We start from the raw sequence: 21576 nt of genomic DNA, 5'->3' as shown, positions 1-21576 counted from the left end.
TGGCTAAAAGTGCCCCTAGTTGAAGAAACGCCCTTATATGCTTTTGAAAACTAAATGTCCCCAGCTCTTGGGCCAAAGTTAGTGTCTAAATATAACAAAAGGGGAAACAAAACTAGACAGCATATTATAGAGAGAGTGTATATCTAACCTCATGACCATAGCAACAAGCTGAAGTATTAAGGAATCCAAATTCGCTTTTACTTATAACAGAGAATTATACTTATAAAGAACCAAATCATATTGGAGAAATACGGTGTAATGAATCATGCCATCTTTGCCATGCTCATATTCTATAAAAACTGTTGTATTATTTTTGTTCAGGGGATTCTCCCTGAAAGTGGTCTGAGATCCTCCATGATTAAAGCATATTGAAAGGCATAGTCAGTCTGTCTTGTTACTGCTGTGCAAGCAGGTTAGTGGAACACAAGAGATCTTATTACCAAGTGATAGTGTTCATAGGAGGCGATACGTCATCCGACTCAGCAAGGACTAGGAGATGTGCTTGAGGATAAATTCTAGCCATTGATTAGGAGATGCCCTCAGGTGCATAGGGGCATTTCCACCCCAAATCATCCTGCACAAATGTTTCCACCCCCTGATTTTTAATGCATTGTGTTTCCTTGAATGTTTTCACCATTTGTAATAGTTGTGTATGAGTTGCTCAGTTGTCACCAGTGTGAAAAGATGGATCTTAAAATCATACACTCACTGTTGGAAAAGGTTCAAATATGCAGAAGATGCTGGAAAACCAAAGAATGTCCAGGACCCGGAGGATTTTTCTGAATAACAGTGGGCAGCTTTACTTCTCAGGACAAACATGGGACAGTCATGGATCATCCAGGTAATGAGAATCAATACTCATTCCTCTTATTCATTTTTAAATTAGAGGCCACAAATTAGGTGTGTTCGACTTGAAGCTACGCTGTGCAGACCGATTATTGTAGACATTAAAGTACCACAAGAGCAATTCAAAAGCATGTGGTCGTCTGCTGTCTAATCGCTCTTGAGGTACTTTCATGTCATACACTGATCGGTTTGATCGAGCAGCGCTACTTCAGGTAGAACATACCATAGACATGTAAAATACATGTTATGTCTATGGAACATACCAAATAGCTTGGCTAGCAAGTCCCGCCCATTTTTAGGCCTTTATACTTTACAAATCTACAAAAAAAAAAAAATCTACAAAATTCGTGCAAACATATAAAGTAGCAACTCACAGAATATATGATGCATATTTACTGATAGGTGAAAACAATTCATCCCAGGGGTAAAATTGCAATATTGATATTGTCGAAAGTAGTGCCATATTGTTGAATTTATTTTATAAAATGTTTCAAATTTGGCGTAGTAGCCTATTTCTTTACATGAATGTGGTACTTAAAAGTAAAATAAATAGTTGTGTAAGAAAAGAAATTTGGAAATCAATGATATCTTGTAAAAATAGAGAGAGAAAAAAGACTTCATGCAGTTCAATTTGTATTAATGTTAGCCAACAAATAACCTAGAAATGAAGTAAGAGACATCCATTAAAATTATTATCAGATTGTTTTCCCCTTGAACCGTTCAAAATAACTCCTTAACAGGTTAAGTTCTTCTGAGTAATGTTTTAAAGGATACCTCTCTAACTTTATTATTGGGGAATAAAGAACTTACAGGCTATTTGACCATACTTTTTTCCAATTAATGTTTTCATACAGAATATGACCAAAATACTGTTGAACACGGCACATAATAATTCTTTAATTTACTCCCTCCTTGTGTGGCATACAATATCATCCGTATTGCCTAAATAAAAAAGTAAACGAGATTAAACTATATGTGTGCGTAGCATGTTGAAAAAGTCATGATGAGCATCATCATCTTTGCAATGCAATAGCGCCCCGCTGTTGTCGGTTCCTGAAGCGCAGGGAATTTTATCAGACAACAACACACAAGCAGCTTTACACACAGTGCTTCTTTTAAGCAAACCACCAGTTTACTCTTGAATATAATTATAGAAAAAGATCTGATTAATGCCTGAAAGTTAAAGACAAAAGATGTGATGAAGAGACGCGACTGATTAAATCAATTATGCAAATGAAAGGCGTTATTTGAGGCTCATACAAGTCCCAACTCAGCGTTCACAAACACTCTAAAACAGCTTGTAAAGGATCTGTGTATTAAAACAGCTTGTCTAGGATGTCTGCAAGAGCTATTTTCAGAGGGATAAAATACCTGCAGGTTTTCACATGCTGGATACAGGTAAGTAAAAGAAAAGAAAAAGAATAATAACACAAAGAAAGAGCGTAACCGTATCACTCAAAGTCTTATAGTGTAGCATCTGTTTGTCAGTCAAAAAAGGCTTCAAACAAACATCAAACTTACTTTATATTTCTTAATGATTAATAATTAGAATATAAAAAGCGTTGAAAATGACTTATTTTTTATTTGTTCAGTTGGTAGAGGACATGTATATACTGGTCTCCACTCTGAAGGCAGCAGAGGAGAATCGCAGGATCAACAGACGGACAGGGGCAGTAAGTGTTCAGTCCTCAGTCTCAGTGTTCAGTAAGTTGTTGTTTTGGGGTCAACAAATGCTTTGACTAATATCAGAAATCTTTTTTGCAAGTATTTTAATCCTGTAATTGTGACATCCTATTTCACCTTTCTGAGGGCCTATTTGTTTTCTAACCATATACACACAGCATTTTTGTGTCAAATAACTGACTGAATCAGTCGAGTGAAAAATCTCAGTCTTAATTATATCAAATCAACACCAAATACAAAAGTAGCTGTTACAAAAGTAGCTGTAAATAATGTGCAAGCTACAAAACCGCAAACACTGCTAGAAAACCTTTAAAATAATAATTGGACAGCTGCCACTGAATGGTCTTTTTTCTGACTTCAATTGCATTACATTTTAATTTTGCAGATGTTGTTTTCTTTACATTCAGTGTTTTCAGAGCTGATTTAAAAAAAATCATATTTTATTTTTGCATCATAAACTATTATGATGCAAACTATTAACTGCACTTTGAACTGTCAGCTGTGGAAGACTATTTCACATTATACTCTGCGTGTATCTGTGAGTGTGATGTATTGCTTATCTGTTAAAACACTGTTAGCTAAATTTGACAACCTTCTTTTAGAAACTTTCACAAACTCAAAAGTAGATCATAACCACAAACTGGAAAGTAGATCATAACTAAACTAAATAATGTTTAGGTTATCTAGACCTCTTGTTTAGACCGCAACCGGGCCAAAAGCATACAATTTAATAACAGCAAATATGTGCATGATTTTTAGAAATTTAAATAAATATTTACTCAAAATGTACAGAAAAGTTTTTAAAACAGAGAATGTGCATTATAAACCGGCAAAGGTATCAATTTTAGGAATGCCACTAGGTGTCAGAATAATTTTGCATATAGACGATAGCATTGTCAAACAGATCCCCGTTCACACGGATCTGCGCAAGCGACCAGGCCAGTAGCTGGTGATGTCACTTTGTAAAGAAACTCTACGTGTCTACAGAATGAACATGTAATACACATGCGCATTACATCACTGTTTAAACAAATTCATGTTTTTGTGGTTTACACAGAGACAATAACAGTATTATTTTCATAAACTTGCACTTTAAAACCGGTTTTCAAAAGTTTGTGTTTTCAGGCCCCCAAAATGCTGTTGCTGTGTAAAAGAATGGCCAAATTGTTTAGTTGAAAGATCCTTAAAGTCATGATTAAACTGAGTTAGAAACAGATATTTTCTTCCGTGTTGTGATGTACATCTGAGTGAAACGGATTATGGAGAGGAAAAAGAAAAATAGGGCAACGACTATGTTTTCTTAAGCATTAGTTGGGGAACATGCAGTTATGACCTTTTAATTTAAAAATGACGAGAACAAATGAGATTGAAACTAGAATTATTCACAATAAGATCTATGCATTTAAATAGAATTTTATTTCATGTCGACTTTAAAACATAAAAGCCAAATTTTGACAGCTTAATTTACAAATTATTTATGTATATGAGTATTTTAGGCGCTGTTACCGATCACCATTTAAAGTTTTTATTTTATTATTTTTTATGACCATTTTCAATAAGCTTTTCGGCAAATAAATAGTAATGCGGTGACACAAATTTTTAAAAGTCTGAATATTCCATGTAGCCTGTCAATGAGTATGAACTCCTATAATATGAATGCATAGTAACTAAATAAGAATGAGAAAAAAACGAACGATCTTAAGAAATCTTGTGGAAAGTCATTCGGTGTACTAGCTATATAGAATTTTATGTGAGTGAGTTTTGAAAGAGAGAGAGGGAGGATATCAGTATTAGTGTGTGCGTGTACTTTAACTCTCTTACTGGCATGTGTGTGTGGTGTTACAGGGAAGTGAAGCCTTTCTTTAGAGGCAGCTGTGTTATTACTGCTGTCTCTGAGCTGTGGGCGCTGATGGCTGAGTTCACTGCTTAATTTACAGCCTTTCTCTTTCCTTGCGCTTTCAGTACCCTCTTCAAGACTTTACTGCGGAGAAGTCTCAAGGTAAGCAGGAAAAAGTGTTGTAACAGACGATTATTATTGTCAAGATAAGTTATAGATGTTTTAAACTGGCTGAAGGAGTAAAATGTTCTTGTTGTTGCCAGTACACAATGTACAAAGAGATAAATTTGGATTCTGTTAGCGTAATCATGACTCTGTTGACTGCATTATGCTGACAAGATGCTTTTCATAGATATCTTTGCTATTGATGTTCCAAAGTACTATTAAGTTGTGAACCCAGTGAGAATGGTGCTGTCATTGCCTTATTTGCATGTGTTTGTTTTGTTGTTTGTGATAGGAGATGGTGTGATGAGCCGCAGAAAGGTCTCGGTGAAAGACCTGGGCCAGGGTGACTGTCAGGGCTGGTTGTACAAAAGGAAGGAAAGCAAAGGGCTCTTGGGCTGGAGGTGGAAAAAGTTTTGGTTTGTGCTCAAGAAATGTTCGCTCTACTGGTACACATCCGACACGGTAAGTTGTGTGGTTTTCCCTTGGTAATGTGTGGCCTCTCTACGGAAAATGTGAACAAGTATGTTTATGCGTTGAATCATTCATTATCTCATGTTGGAAATGAGAAGCCTGTTGTACAAAGCCGGTTGAACAATATCTGAGGTTATTGTTGACAAATGGGTTCAGCGGGTCCACAGCGCTCGCTTTAAATGTTTTCTGTCAGCTGGGTTGTGTGGGTTTGAACCAGAGTTTAATGATTAGGTCTGGAGTGTGCGCATCTGAAAGAGTGACACATGCACAGACAATCGCACAAGCAGTTTGATTCATTTCTCATTATAAGGTTGAATTAACACCGCACAAGATCCTCATTTTTTTTTTTTTTACACCACACGCAGCCGATCTGAGCCACTCCCAAATGTGGTTTTAAATCAGATACAAATCTGATATCCGGACATCAGACCTACGTATAAACAGGAATATCCGATTCCCCTTTGAATTCCAAGTAGATGTGCTTGTATGCGCTCGCTCACAGCTTTTTTTTATTGAGATGGAAACTTTATAAAGGAAAGAAATTGCACGCACAAAGAAACATTCAGGAGCTGGTTTTCAACCTATGCCCCGTTTCACTTCTGAAAGCTACATTATATTTCTCAGCAATCTTACAGCGCTACTTTATTATGGCTATCCTACATGAATTATATAAATGATTTCAATTGCATGGCAATTCATGAGGGTCTATCATGTGCAGAGTAAAGCGATCACCAACAATTATTTTTCGTGTAAAATCAGACACGTACCTTTCGGGTCTGAAGCGAAACAGGCGGGCCAAAAAAATGCATAAGGTCAAAAGATCGGATCTTTGTATTAAGAACTGCAAACGCAGCACAATTCACTTCCCTGAAAACCTTGAAGAATTTAAACACATTTACCAGGCAAGAACAACTGCTGCTGCCATGAAAGTTTGTGAAAGAAAATATGCAAGTGCAAGTGAAACTACTGAATTTATAACATTATTAAAGAGTAACAGTCATATACACTAGAGTTTAGATTCTCTGCCCGCATGCCGGGTCGGGCCGATATTTCCCGCCACTATCCTTGGGCCAGGCCCTTGATCAAGCATTTGTGTTTTTTCGTGAGTTTTTCGTGGTTTATTTATGAGACATGTTCAAGAGTAGGGCTGGGTATCGATTCAGATGTTCGATTTCGATTCAACTCAATGAATATAGATTTAATACGAATACAATATTTATAAAAAAGAACTGTGAACATAAGTTTACAAGTGGGTAATTAAAAAGAAATTAAGAGTCACAAAACTGTATATTAAACTCTTTTTACTTTAGGTACACTTGGGTACATTAAAACAGAACCCATCTCTATATTTCAAATGCATGCAATTATGTTTAATACAATACAATTTTGATGCAACTTTATTCAAAAAAATATATCTGAGAAGTATTTTATACAATTTGGTTTTTATGGATATTTTGATATTTATTAAAAACATAAAAACGATATTGGATGACTTTCAGCAATTTTCAGTACACGACAAGCTTTTATTGCGATTTTGAGGACCGTCATGTGTGCAGTTACCATAGACCATAAAAAAATATGGACAACGCGACTTCATTGGCTTCCGCTGACATCTTGCGCAGATTTGGGACCTAGTCTGCGCATTAGTGATCTCGGGACCGGAGTTGCACAGTAAAGAGCAGGAAGTAGAGGCGCGATTATCAAAAGCCCGCCCACACTCTCACAGATGCAGAACAATTCATTATGTTGGTGTGAAATTATCAGTTATGCAAATGTAGAAATGAAAGCTTAAGCTCCAATCTCCTTCCGAAAATCCAGAAAAAGGTCTGTTAGTGCCTCAGTGACAACTTAACTCAAAGAAGCCGTCAATCTCAGCTGTCAATCATGACGTCACACCCAAATAACTCACTAAAACTAAACTTATTTAAAAAACGAACACTTGAAATGAAATCATCGTGATAAAAACTGCCTAAAATGACAGAAACCATCTGTAGGAAACAATTATTTTGAAGTGTAATTTGATTGTTTAGTTTGTCTCGCGTCCATTGTAATACATGGAGGGGGTGGGGTTTAGAAGCTATACTGGGACCAACCACCGGGGGGCGATCGAGGTGCGGAGGTTTCAGTTTCTGAGAGGAGTGCTGCAGGCTTGGCAGTTACTTTTCATACATGAGAAACACGCGTACACGCATTCATCCCTGGACACAAGTAGTTGCTGTGGTAACTAACAACAATACCTTAACGTGCTGACTTATGTGGACTAACTTTTATTTGAGAAAATCAGTTTATAATGTAAGCTATTGGATTTGAATTATTGTTCCTGCGCTATCTATTGATTTGAATATGTCTATAATGGCTAATGTACGTCCTTAAGTGAACGTATTAAAGTGTTAGTTCACCCAAAAATTAAAATTCTGTCATTAATTACTTACTCTCATGTCGTTCGACACCCGTAAGACCTCCGTTCATCTTCGGAACACAAATGAAGATATTTTAGTTGAAATCCGATGGCTCAGAAAGGCCTCCATTGGCACAATGCACTGTACACTCTCAAGACCCATAAAAGGTACTAAAGACGTCTTTTAAGTTTAATACAATGATCATAATGCAAGGCAAGCATTCGCATGTATGTGATCTTTTTTTTTTTAGCGGTTGTGTGCTCAGCTGTGGGGTTGTTGCAACTTCTGGGTGATGTCTCATCAAATGGTTCTGCAGATTTGTATCATTTCACCTCAGCATTACAAACGTCGACAACGCATCGGAAGCCGCCATTTAAGCACTGAATGAATGAACGAATGACAGGTGGCCTCTCGTTCCTTTGTAACAAGGCAAATAAGAGGGTAACATCTAGTGGAGAAGACTAGTAATTCGATTTACGTTAATCTTATGTTCAATATTTGCAGAAATAAATATGGAAAAAAAAATCGATTCGTTGCCATTCAAACACACAAAATCATGTCAAAATGCTTTTAAGCACTTTTTTATTTTAATATATCTCTTTAAATAAATATTATTTTCTACTTAAACTATAATTTCGTTATTTTTTACTAACCCAACTAATTACTCATCCGGGCTTTCCAATAGGTTGCTTGCATGTAAGGGGGAAAAAAATAGCTTCCTTCCACTTAAGAAGAGTTATGCACTTTTAAGGTTTTTTTTTAATTTAATTTTTTTACTATAGTTCTTTACATAAATATTTTTTTCTACTTGAACTATAATTTCATTATTTTACTAACCCAACTAATTACTCATCCGGTTTTGCCAATAGATTGCACTCACTTTTCGCAATCCGTTACGGAGCTGTTCAATTTTGATTTTGCCTATTGTTTTTTAAACGTACATTCGTGTAGTTCACATGTCCACTTTACAATATTTCAACAGTAGCTAACAACTCAACAGTATACGTACATAGCTAGTTCAATTCACAAAAAACACCTGAATTTGTCCCAGATTCTCAGATTAAGTGTGCTCTAGACTGAGCTCAACATATTTGTTTTGTACAACACATCTGATTTGTGTGGCATTAGACGCCTCTCTTTTACAGTTTTGTTACTGGATTGATGACATTCGCTCATCAATCCATGCATCTGACCTACACTAACTACAAACAGATTTTCTATCCTGTATGCCTATGAAAGACGATTGAGCCAATCAGAGTAAGTTTGGGGTGGGGTGACACATGCAGCTCCGCCCCAGGTTCAGCCCTGCCCCGATGCGCAGGCTTCCGCCAGGTGTACTTGTGGACTGAACAGGCCAAATTAACCAGAAAAGATTTTCACATGAAAGAAGGGCGGACCCTCTGCACACACCTAGCTGTTAGGTAATTGCCACGGACCAATGGTGGTGCGAAGGTGTTTAGCAGCCGGAGTGAACTTTTCCGGAAAGTTTGCTTTGGCAAGTTGTTTTCGAACTCCCAAAGGGAACTCAAAACAAACTTTGTATTGGCCTGATTTTGTTCAAAATGACGTCACATCAATTCGTTCTTTGATTTATCTTGAAGTATATCGGGGCCTTAACAGTTTAACGGATCCATACATCAGGGGCCTCATTTATAAAACTTTGCGTAGGATTTGCGTCAGAAGTGGCGTACGGACGAAACGTAGGACGTGCGTACGCACAGAAATATTCGGATTTATAAAACCGTGCGCACGCACATCCTACGCAGTTTTCCCTTAATAAATCACAATCAATTCTAAATGTAGCGCAGCTTTTGCGGCTTCATGTCACGCCCATAGTTGTCCATAAATAGTCCGTGAAACGCCCACAAGTTAATATTCATCGATTGCGAAATCATGGCAAATACAGAGAGGAAATCAAAAAAACGTAACTTCACTCAATGTGAAGTAGAAATTATCGTTGGCGAGGTGGAAAAGAGGAGAAAAATATGTTTTGGAGTGACACAGTGTGGGCATTACTAATGCCAAAAAGGCACCTGAGTGGCAAAAGGTTGCAGACGCCTAAATGCTGTAGCCTCACAACCTCGGACCGTGGCCGAAAAAAAAAAAGAAATGGTCGGACATCAAAGTCGAGGCAAAAAAGCATCTAGCGCTCCATCGCCAGAGTGTCTGCCACGGGTGGGGGAAAGGGGACACCGGAGCTGACCCCTCTTGATGAGAGACTGGCGGCAATTATTGGGGAATCCCTATTAATCCCTATCCCTATTCTCTGCGTGGAAATGGGAAATAGTTTAGTCCAAATGTAATTTCTTGCAGCTTTCTGAATGGCTGAGACATACGTCATATGATATTTTATCTAAAATAAAACAAACTAAAGGCATATGCATGAATACCATGATTCCGTAGCTGATGAAGAAATCTTTAGCCTACTATGAAAACAACTTTCCCCAGTGGACAATTAATACATCTATCTATCTATTTATATATCTCCCTAATTATCTATCTGTCTATCTAATTGCATCTATAGCCTATCTGCTCCGCCAGACGGACACATTGACGAGAATATCAGTTTTGTACATTATTTCGTTCTGTTTACCATATTATTTATGAGGATGAATTGCATAACATGCCAATATTATTGCAGAACATATTCAACCTTTTTTTTCGTTTTGATTTTGTTTGTTCTACACTGCAGATCGATCAAACGGGTGTTCGTGTAGGCTGTTAATTGTAATACTTGCTTTGTGGAGTATTCATGTTATTGAGAGGCAGTATTGCCATTTCTTTTACACAACGGTCAACAGTTTCACACACTTTCACGTGTTTCTTCCATCTGCCGACGGTGTCGCCATTTCTCATTTCACCCATTTTTGTGCGTACGCCTGGGTCAGAGCTTGCGTGAAGGACCGCACATTTTCCCGTCAAGTTTGCTTTTTATAAATACCAATTATTGCGTAGAGAGTGGCGTACGCCTTCTTTTGTGCGTACGCAACGTTTATAAATGAGGCCCCAGGTCTTAAAGTGGGAGCAGCCTAGTATACCTGCTACCAAATTATGAGATAATATAAAAAATATCAATATGGCAGTTTTTTTCCCATGGTCTCAATGTCAAAATTGTGGCCAGTGAAAATGTAAAGTACTTTGTAAAACCGCTAGCCACAGTGGCTGGTGAGCAAAAAAGTTAATGTCAAGCCCTGGTGGCAAGTATAAAGATTTAAAAAATAAAAATTAGTATTTGGGGCTGCAATGTGATCCTTAAATAGAGTCTTTTAATATGTTATCAAATGATTCTTGTTTTAAATATGCCTGACAAGAACCCTTTTTGTCTTTGAATCAAAATTATTGCGCCGTGAAGCGCTTAACTTTGGAGCAACATGGGTTGACTTTATTGCATCAGAGAGAACTTTTTGCTCACAGCAGATTGGTTCAGTTTTGTTTCGCGATATTTTAACCAAAATAACACCTGCTCCAGAGCAAGGCTTAATTTCTTAAAAACATAGCCATCTTAAGTAAATTGTAGAGACCATTGGTGCCAGTGGTTTCTACGATGTACTTTTTGTTTTATGATGCTTTTAGAAAAGTCAGCCTGTGTACCATAAGATATCATGCCGATGAACTCTGCTAAAAACATTTCTGCTTCTTGAACAGAAAACCAGTGTTTGCTCAAACTGAACTTATACTTGGGTAGTTGGATATCCACTGAAACTGACTTTGTGCAACAGGGCTCCGGTCTTTTCTAGAGATAAATTATCTTCACTTTCCTTTCAGGCAGAGAAGGCCGAAGGCTACATCAACATGAGGGACTTCACAGTAGAACAGGCTACCGAAAGCAAGAAGAAGTTGTGAGTTTGTCCTAGATTGTTGACTGTTTGTGGTTTTAAAAAAAACTGACCAAGTAACACCACATGCCTATTTGCATCATGTCAGTGCATTTCTTTCTGAAATTACTGCATGATGGATGGTAGTGCAGTTTGCTAGCTATATAGCTATATATTGCTCATACTGGGCAACATAGTAGGCAATACTTACAAATCCCTAACCATAAGTATTACTCTGGTGTGAAACTCGCCCAATGCAAATTAATTATATCTTGAAACATGTGGCTTGTTAAGGATAGGCATACTACTACATTTTATGATTTTCACCTGCGGATGAGAAAATGAACAGAACTATTCCCAGAAAGGGACCAGAATATCAAAGCGAGATGGTGAACTCTTTTCACCAGGGCAAGTAAGCAATCTCCTACCAACAATATAGCAATGACATAGGAACCACCTAGCAACGCCTTATCAACCGCCCGGAACACCGTAGCAGAATTTAACACATGTAAACACACGGACAGCCTTAGGAACCAACTAGTAACGGCTTAACAACCACCCAGACCACCGTAGCAGCATTAACACATTTAAAAAGACTCCGACCCCCCCAAGGAACCACCTAGTGAGGCTTTAAAAACCACACAGAATACTCTAGAAGCATTACCAACACATGTATGTAATCCGTCCACTGTAAAGCGAGTCCGTGAACCCTTGAGAACAAATTGATTGTGCGTATGCAACCATAGTTATATGCATGTATGAATGTCTATATCTACAATAGACAATAGTCGCAATACAACAAAATGAATTTACCATAGTTTTAAAACCTGTGAACACATACCAACTCATTCTCACCTGTGAAAGGTTATCCCATTTCTTCAGTAATTTAAATCTCGGTGGTCTTTACAACCAGAAACTGTGCGGTGTTGTGGCATCTTGGGAAACTCATAGATTTTTTGTTTTTTTACTGCATCTGAAATGTTGACTGTTCCAAGATGGCGGACACGTCAACATTTCTGAAGCAGTTGAATGTGGCATGTACATGGACATATCTATGTTATTAACCACCTTGCATTGTCATAGAAATCACACAGAGCACACTATCAGCCATAGCTGTGAATAAACAGTGCTCCTTAGGGACTGCATCACAAAACACTCTAAAAACAGCAAAGAAACACCCTGGCAACTACTCACTACATCATAGTTAAAATGGTTACGTGGTTGCAAAAATCTACAAATCAGATTTTTTTTCTGCACTGGAATTGTCATCTGTACCCCACTTAATGTGCGCTCAAAACACAGGAAACTGTCTGCTCTCAGACTGAGTGTGGTCTGAGCTGCTGTGTAAAGACTTCCTTCTTAAAGACATACAGTGACAGCTCTTTACTTTGATCACTATGATTTGGTTGTAGATAAGACAGGAGACAAACGTTGGCGTCATGCATATTAGTTTTTGTGTAATGCTTCCACATCCTCACATCCCCAAATATATCATCATTGAGAACTGCTGGGGTTGTGTATGTTTTTATTTGCATTCAATTCCTTCTTCTTTTCCAGTGCAATGAAAGCAAGCCACCTCCACATGGTGACACTCTACTTTGCAGCTGATAACATGAAAGACATGAACAAGTGAGTGTGGAAAGACATAAAATGAATTTATTTGTGTGCAAGTGTGGTCAGAGATACAGAGATACTTGCTGATACTACAGTCGCATGAAAAAAACAAAACCTTTTTTAGTCATGTAGCACTTGCGCATACATGTGATGCACGTTTTTGGTTGGGTGGTGACATCTTTGCATTTCAGTGTGGCAGACTGCTTTGACACTTAGCTGTGACCAAAGCTCTCTGCAGCACACTATGCAAGTAAGCACATTTGATGAAGATTTGTAAATGCAGGGTTCTCTTTGCACAGTGTGCTGCATACTGTGAAAGTCAATGGAGACCAACAACAAAAAAAGCACCATAAAAGTAGTTCATATACTTTTGCTGTATTTCAAGTCTTCTATATAAATAAATATTTGTCTGTTCCTTGTACAAAGCTGAGCAGTTATTTGCTAAAAAAACAACAACAAAAAAACCCTTTCATTTGTCATCATCACCTTCCTAAAATAATTACCCCAGTCATTTGACTTGATTATTTTAGGAAGGTGACAATATGCGCATATTCAAACAAGTTAGTGGTTCTCAAAGTGTGGTACGAGTACAACTAGTGGTAGGCCTCTTGCAGTACGCAGAGGAATCACTAAATAAATGAAAGTTAAAATGCATACATTTCATTTAATCTTTGAGTAAAGTTTTTTTTATATAAGTGCAGTACAGTTTTAATTTAACTTTACAACACATTTTAATTTAATCATTATTTAATTATTTTATTTACCTGTATGTAAGCACAGTGCCGTGTTAATGTACAAACTGTGTATTTACAATTTTAAAGTGGCTGACGCCAATAAATATTCTTATTAGGAAGAAACTGCCTAGTTTTTGAACTGTGCAGTGCTGTAGCTGAATAGTTAGGCCTACTACGCTACTGTATTGTAATGTTGGTCATTATGGTGGTACTTGGAGAGCCAAATATTTTACTGGTACTTGGTATAAAAAGTTTGAGAACCACGGAGTTAGGCTATATCGATACAGATTTTCTGATTCGAATAAGTTCAGAAGCTGCTGATTTTATTTGGATGTAAATTCTGATTTATTTGTCTAATTATTGTTTAAATTTTGCTTGCACTTGATCTTATGCACTTATTTGCACTTATTTGGTCAAAAGTAAAAATTAAAAAAAAAAAAAAAATGTAAACGTAATTAATTATTATGAAATAAATTATTACAATTTAAAATAACTTTTTTTCTATTGTATTATATTTCAAAATGTAATTTATTCCTGAGATGGCAAGCTGAATTTTCTGCATCATTATTTAAGTCTTCAGGATGCTTCAGAAATCATTCTATTATGCTGATTTGATGCATTTCCTTTTATCACCACAGTTGTGCTGCTTAATTTTTTTGTGGAAACAACATTTACTTAAAATATTTTTTGTAACATACCATTACTGTCAGTTTTGAACAATTAAATGCATCCTTGGATAAAAGTATTAATTTATTTACATATAAATGATATAAATTCTCTCCCAGATAATGCTGTAAATTATACTGGTAACCTTCGAAGATGTTACATTCGGAAATTACTAGTTGTGATTCTTCAAATTATTTCCCTCTCTGTTGCATGGAAAAACATCATATGGGTTTTGATCAAGTGTGAGTAAATGTTGACAGAATTTTTTTTTTTTGGTAAAACTTTCCTGTAAGGCTTTGTTGAAACATACTGAGATAAACCTGTGAGTGGAAAACATTGAGAGAAAACTGTGGGTGTGCTATTAAACTGTGTGGGCAGAGGACACGCATAATGATCCATTACTATCATTTCACAGATCTGATAAGGGGAGGTTTACTGTAATTAATGTTCTTTTGAACCTAGATGGCTGTCTAAACTCACCCAGGCTTCAAATGAACCTGAGCCCACAGACTCAACCAACGGAGGTAAAGATTTACACCACACACACACATGTGGAATCCCAGTTAACACTGAGTGTCACATCTTTCAGCAAAGCCAAACCTGACAGCCTCACTGTCATATTGAGATTGTGATTGTGTGAATCTAGAGTGCTACAGTGAGGAGAGCGATGATGATGATGAAGCAGACGCCTCTGAGTTGTCTGTGGAGTTCATGGATCAGCTGACCCCTGGCTCTCTGCATGTGAGTAACCACACTTTTTCCAGACATGCTAATATTAATAGACTGCTAACTATAGGTGTTAACTCTAATGTGGTGGCTGTTGAATGTGAAAATAGGTGAAACCACCACGCAATGGTCATATATATGTGTCTAATGCATTTGCACATAAACTTCCTTTCAAAAATGTAGGGTCATATTTTTTTATTCAGAAAGAACACGTTAAGTGAATCAAAAGTAACAGTAAAGACATTTATGTTGTTGCTAAAGATCCATATTTCTAATTAATGCTGTTCTTTACATCTCTCTATTCATCAAAAGCATCAAATCAGCATTAGAATGATTTCTGAAGGATCATGTGTCACTGAAAACTGAAAATTTTGCATTGCATCACAAAAATAAATTACATTTATAAATGTATTAAAACGGGAAAAACGTTTTTTATTAAATTGCAATAGTATTTCACATTATTACTGTTTTTACTTTTGATCAAATAAATGCAGCCATAAGACTTCTTTCCAAAATATAAAAAAAAATCTTAACAACCCCAAACTTTAGAATGGCATCTAAGAATCAATGTTTTCATCTATATGTTTTCATCTAAGGAAAATCTATTTAAAATCTAATGTCACATGTTTCTTTTTTGAAAAAGTATTTCTTTGAGATTTTGAAGGATTGCTGTTATATTTGAAATATTTTTGTGTGTGCATGTCTCAGGGTTGTCTCCCGCCTCCCTGCTCCTCTTCCTCTCCATGCCAGGACTTGTTCCCGGTGTGTAACCGCACAGAGACTCAGAGCGCAGACAGTGAGTCGTGGCAGGAGATCAGCTCAGAGGACAACCCCATCATCAAAATACAGGAATTCAAAGGAAATGACAGTGAGTGAGCACTGGAATGAGATGTTTTATTCTTATGAGAGCGCTGCATTGTACAAAGCTAAATTAAAAAAACTTTAAAGGGACAGTTCACCCAAAAATAAAATTTGTCATAATTTCCCCACCTATTTTATATGAAACCTGATGGATTTAGTTTCCTCCATTGAAAGACCATTCATTCAAAAGTTTCAAGAAGTCAAACATCGTAAAAGTAGTCCATATTGAATCAAAGTTTCATTCAAGTCTTCTGAAGAGACACAATAGGTTGAGCTGCTTTTTCTGACATTTTGTTTTTAATGGGGGCATGACATGAGAAATCCAAAGATCATTTCCTTGATCTTTTAACGTATAAGAGGTCATTGTAGAATTGAAAAAGCCTGTAAGTTGCATAGCTTTAAATGTCCTCCTCATTATAAACAAGGCATTTATTTAATCAAGCTCCAAAAACAACTCTTTTTGATATTGCGGGTTCTGTGACGTCACACGGCAAATACAGTTACATATGACTGCCTCAGAGCAAGACATCAATGTATAGTTATACAAGGGCCTAAAATGAACTTTTTCCCGTACCTGCCAATGGCCGGTGAAATTTACCGGCCATAAATATTTTTTAGCCATGAATCAAGTTTTTTGCAAAAACAGGCAAGTTATGACACCAACATTTTAGATACCATGTAAAACGTTATTAAAGACAAGTTAACAGTCAGGAATAAAATAAGAAAAAATAAACAAATTACAAGCAATAGCACAAATAAATACAATGATGCAAATGAAATAAACAATGCTTATCAGGTACAGAAATGTAATAAAGTAGGCTAATCAAATGTAAAATAACACTGCATAGTGTTCACTGTATAAATGAAACAGATGAATCCTTATTAATGTTAAAAAAGTTATTCAGTCAAGAGCAGTGAGCGTGTTTAACATTAAATTTGCAGACAGCAGATATATTAGGTCTGCTGTCACTTTAAAGGTGCTGTATGTAAGTTTTTCACTTTACTAAAGCATAAAAATACCATAATATGCTTGCAGATGTGTAGGAAACATCCTAAATTCGCCTACTTGTTTATCAGAAAAACAATGCTACAGCCAGTTATTCTACTTTGAAATGTGCGTTCCGTGTGGGAATGTCTGTTTTTGTTTTGGTCTATGCGATAACGCACGTTGCCAATTTACCCAATAGTATTTCGACACCACGGGTTGCCAGTTGGCGGAAAACACATCGTATTGCAGCCATGGAAGCCAGTAAACAAAAACCTGTGCAAGCAGGTTGACACATTGGTAATGTTGATTATGTTGCGCCTACGGCACCCATGGTACGGGAGCAAAGTTCCTTGATTATTATGCAGGAATGAGAGTATAGTTCCTAGCCATACTGGCCTAGAAAATCGCAACTTTTAGTTTCCCGTCGGTCTTAGTACACGATGTAACTACAGAAGAATCAAGTTTTAAATAGGACAAATATTGAAACTCTCAGGTGATTTTTTGAGCGAGATGCTAACAGTCTAATCAGATTCAATGATCTATGCTAAGCTATGTTAAAAGTGCTACCGCCAGACCCAGAGATTGGCTGAATGGATTCGAAAACGGTAAAACTTAACTGTTTAACTCTAGGGGAAGCCTATTTTCTCTAGGGGAAGCCTGAGCTTATTTGTAGCTGAGAGATTCTGAATAAACAGTCCCAGTCACATGGACTCTGTCTTCCACCTTATTCTACGAACTTTGTAACACATGTAATGTACCATTACAGCCGTCAAAGTGTGGATTATAGCATTATTTTAGGATCTATTCCTATCACAAGAAAAGCTGCAGTGATGAGCATTGAGTAGACAGACAGTCTGTTGATCGCGTGAATGTAGTGATCTCGTCATTGCAACGCGTTTTTTCTCTCACAAAATGCTTTCACCACAACTAACAGCAAACAGGACATCGATATGAATACAGTAAGAGCTTCGCTGTGCTGCATAACAGCGTCATTCATTATAATGGTAGTTTGGGCAAGTGTGCAGATACACTCGCAATGCGTGATTGACAGCTCTGGACATTATAAAGAGTGTGTTCTTTGATCGCTCTCTATAGTTTAATAACTTAAAAAACTGATTTGTTTCATGCTACTAACAGAAACGATCGTTTTAGTCACTGGCTTGATTCACTGATGCATTATGCTTAGGGCATCAAGACGGCGATCATTAAACGATCTAGAAAGAAAGTCTGAGTGAACTTGAATGATTAGCTACACATCCGAAATCACTGATCACAGATCAGGCATTAATGAACACTGTTACTCACTGTTTGTCGCGGTGCTGTCGAATCCATATTGTAAAGTCTGTGCTGACATAAACTGAATCCATTTTCTCCTAATGCTCTGTGCGGGCAAAGCAGTGGAAGGGGAGGTAACCTTTCCTGGAAAATTCCAGATCAGCTAGTCTGAGCTCTCATTTTCTCAAAGGCAGAGAAAGACAGCCAGAACTCGGTTTGCACCCATCAAAATTTCTAGCCACTTGGGGACCATATACAGGCTAGGGGAACTCATATTAATGTTAAAAAACCTCATAAAATGAAATAAAGACCTTTAAAATTTCTTATCCAGCTTTTTTGATCTCCTGGAAAAGTTTCAAAGTTTGGTATCCTGTAAATTGGTTCGTAACCAAATACTCCTCTAATATTGTTTCATCAGGCCCACCATCTGATGAGATGGAGATGTTGTACCTTCACCTCAAGCGGGCGAGTCTCTCGCCCACAGGAGCCCTACAGCCAACCACCAAACATGACTTCAGGTCCTCCTTCATTAGACGCTGCAAAAATGAGGCCGTTAATGAGAAACTGCACCTCATTCGAGTTTTAAACAGCACTTTAAAGGTGAGATTGATGTCTATGTGGACATTCAAATGTTCAAAGTTTTCTTTTTTACTGCTTGCCCTAAAAGGGTTAATCTCAATGGTAATGATTATACAGGGAACCTATAAACAGCTAAGATTATTTAGATTCAGTCAAAGTAAAAACTTGCCAGACAGTTTTTTTTATTCAAAAAATGACTTCATGATGTTATGTTGCTTCATAAGCATATATTGCAAAACATACAATGTTGAGAATTAGCTTTATAGGGAATTTGCAAAATTTTTCTGAACACTAAAATCTAATGGATGTTAGATTCAATATGGAACTATAACATGTCTGTCATAAAACCAGTAACTGTTACAATGGTAAAATTGTGATGTTTTAGTAATCATCACAAAGTGTAGTTGGAAAGTATGTAATTTATGCTTGGTGCAGTGCACTCTTTCCTCTTTTCGTTAGATATTTGACTTCCTCTATAGCACTTTAAAGTAGAGTATTCTATGTGGTCTGTGTTACAATACCTCGAGAAGCCAAGTTGCCTTGCCCAAATAATTTGTTCTTCACAATACTTATGTTTAGTCTGCGGTTGGCCTGTCCCAATACCCACACTTGCACCACTCGAGAACGCATGTACACGACAAGAAGTAAGTGGGCAAGACTGTCCCAGGGCGGAAAAATGTCAAAGTGCAGTACACTTAACAGACACTAAATGCACATTATCTCTAGTAATGCTTCAGAGAGGTATTTGATCCAAGCGTATTCCATCATTCATGATCAGGAACAAGCATTCACTGATTTGTCTAGGAAAACTTTCCAGTTAAATTAATTGGATATTACATATAACCAGGGTGCGATTTGTGTCTATGCATCCCTGCCTCTGCTGAATTATAAAAAAAATATGCCCCCACGGTGATGCTACTCCACAAACCACCAACAGAGCATATAAAATACCAATAATAAAAATATTTCTTAAAACATCGCCAAGTAAAATGCTGCAAAATGACAATACAAACAAAGAAATGGACTGTTAGCGCTCCCGCACAGTCTGGGATTTGCGATCCTGTTTCACTCGCCTCAATCCATGCAGAGCTTTTCATAAAGTCAGCGCGCACCATTAATCTATTTCAGAGTGACAGTATGAGAATAATACAATGTTTCTGCTCAACTCACTCTATTGTTGTGACCTAAAGCAGATATTATGTTATAAACTGAGATAGAACGCAGAAGTTTACCGACCGCGTGGAGTGGAGCCTCGACGGGTCAGGGCTGTTTTGGCAACAAAATGGGGAGCAAAACATTATTATATTACGTAATGTTAAACCTGATTGGTGTATATCTATATTCTGTTTGAATTGTATAAAGGGTTGAAACGACTATGAATACAAAGAATATATTTGGCACATGCACCGCTAGATTTTTCTTTTTCGCATATCTGTTATTGACCCTAGTCTACAAGCATTAAATGGCAGTATTGATAAAACAAACATAGCTGCTTCACTTTAACTCTGGGAAATTGTATATAAAGTTTCACAAAAGAAACCAACAAATGATTCTTTGCTTTGCTTTATTTCAGGCTAAGGAGACTGATCTGCAGGCCATAGAGCAGGTCTTGAGTGAACCGTCTCTGAGCGCTTGTAAATACAGACATTGGCGAGATGCTAATGTGCTCCTGCTGCAAGAGATCGGAGAGCATCACAAGAGTGCTGTGGCGCCACAGGCCCAGAAACCACTGGTTCAAACTCAGCCCCAACGCCAGTTACTCTCTGGCCCGATCACTGCGTCCCCTGCTGTCTACACGGAGACCAGCCTGTGAAGATGAGAGGAAGATTATAACTAGGAAAAGACCAACTGTAACAGATGTGTGCTGTGTGAAGATGACCACAGGGCCTGTACGACACTGCTTTCCTGGACACAAATGCAGCTTCTCTAAAACACATACAGATTCCAGCCTACAAAGGAAGAATGCAGTAACTATGTCATAGAACTGAGAGAAATGACTTCATAGTTAACTCAGTTTTGACATGTATAGTAACTGCATTTCACCTTTTGTAGTTTAATCATTTTAATCGGATGTATTTCTTGTCAAATTTGTCATTCAGTGTTTTGATAAAAGTGGGAGAACATGTCAAAAGAATGTTTGTATTAGTTAGATGGTTGAATTAAATTGTGTTTTTAGTTTGGTTTTATGAATCACTCCTGACATTGGAACAAGGTGCATTGTCTGGTTTGACTTTTTTTAATGCAGACTATACATTAATTTCACCAAATTATGGATTCCAGACAGGACAAACTAACCTCTTGTTCAGCCTTTGTGTTTGTTACCAAATCACTCCATTGCACGCACACAATCTAGGCTCAGTTCTCTCTTCTATTTTCTAAACTTGTTTGTGCTTCATCTTTTTAGGAGGGCAGTCTTGTTTAACTGTTTTTGATATGACAGTCTCTTTTAAGATGTACATAATTTAGCATTTTACATCTGTAAATCAATGTTTTATGTATTGTACATTTTTGTATAAATGTCTATGATTTAACTGTATAAAAGTGTACTTGGTATTTTTGAATTAATTCATGCTCAAGGAGTGCAAACGTAAATAAAAATATGTTTAATATTTTATTTCGAAATTGTGTCTGTTTGTGTGTATTTGAGAAATTCTGGAGAGTGCTCAATATGTAATGGACCCAAAACATACTGTAGCCACATTCTGGTAGTCCAAATTGGTGAAATATGCTTTTAGTCAATGTGATGATGAACAATAACTGGTTAGTTTTGCGGTGAACTGACCAGAGGTGTAAAGAGTGCCTGAAAACCAAACTTAAGTAAAAGTACAGATTCTTTACAGGGAAAACGACTCCATTACAAGACACCAATTCCAATATGACGAGTAAAATCTTAGTCCTGGTTTCACAGACAGGGCTT

The 21576-nt window shown here is 37.1% G+C and overlaps 1 protein-coding gene across 1 annotated transcript; it reads left to right on the top strand.

Annotated features, from left to right (window-relative positions):
• The first annotated feature begins 2131 nt into the window (after nucleotides 1–2131).
• Nucleotides 2132–21278, top strand: ipcef1 (interaction protein for cytohesin exchange factors 1). The gene is made up of 11 exons (XM_079831575.1): nucleotides 2132–2244; nucleotides 2439–2519; nucleotides 4492–4528; nucleotides 4824–4993; nucleotides 11167–11240; nucleotides 12774–12845; nucleotides 14693–14754; nucleotides 14877–14971; nucleotides 15665–15824; nucleotides 18499–18680; nucleotides 20233–21278. Exons 1-11 carry the CDS (start codon nucleotides 2182–2184, stop codon nucleotides 20470–20472), a joined length of 1236 nt encoding a protein of 411 aa, XP_079687701.1. The 5' UTR covers nucleotides 2132–2181; the 3' UTR covers nucleotides 20473–21278.
• The last annotated feature ends 298 nt before the right edge of the window (nucleotides 21279–21576 follow it).

Source organism: Gobio gobio, assembly GCF_949357685.1.
Source record: "Gobio gobio genome assembly, chromosome: 12".
Classification (NCBI taxonomy): Eukaryota; Metazoa; Chordata; class Actinopteri; order Cypriniformes; family Gobionidae; genus Gobio; species Gobio gobio.
This window is presented reverse-complemented; position numbering and strand designations above follow the sequence as displayed.

What these genes read in the sequence shown, in the direction of transcription:
- ipcef1 (XM_079831575.1), top strand. Translation starts at nt 2,182, where the DNA reads ATGTCTGCAAGAGCTATTTTCAGAGGGATAAAATACCTGCAGGTTTTC. An exon ending in CACAGACTCAACCAACGGAG is followed by an intron (nt 14,755 to 14,876) that starts GTAAAGATTTAC and finishes GTGTGAATCTAG; the next exon opens with AGTGCTACAGTGAGGAGAGC. An exon ending in TGACCCCTGGCTCTCTGCAT is followed by an intron (nt 14,972 to 15,664) that starts GTGAGTAACCAC and finishes TGCATGTCTCAG; the next exon opens with GGTTGTCTCCCGCCTCCCTG.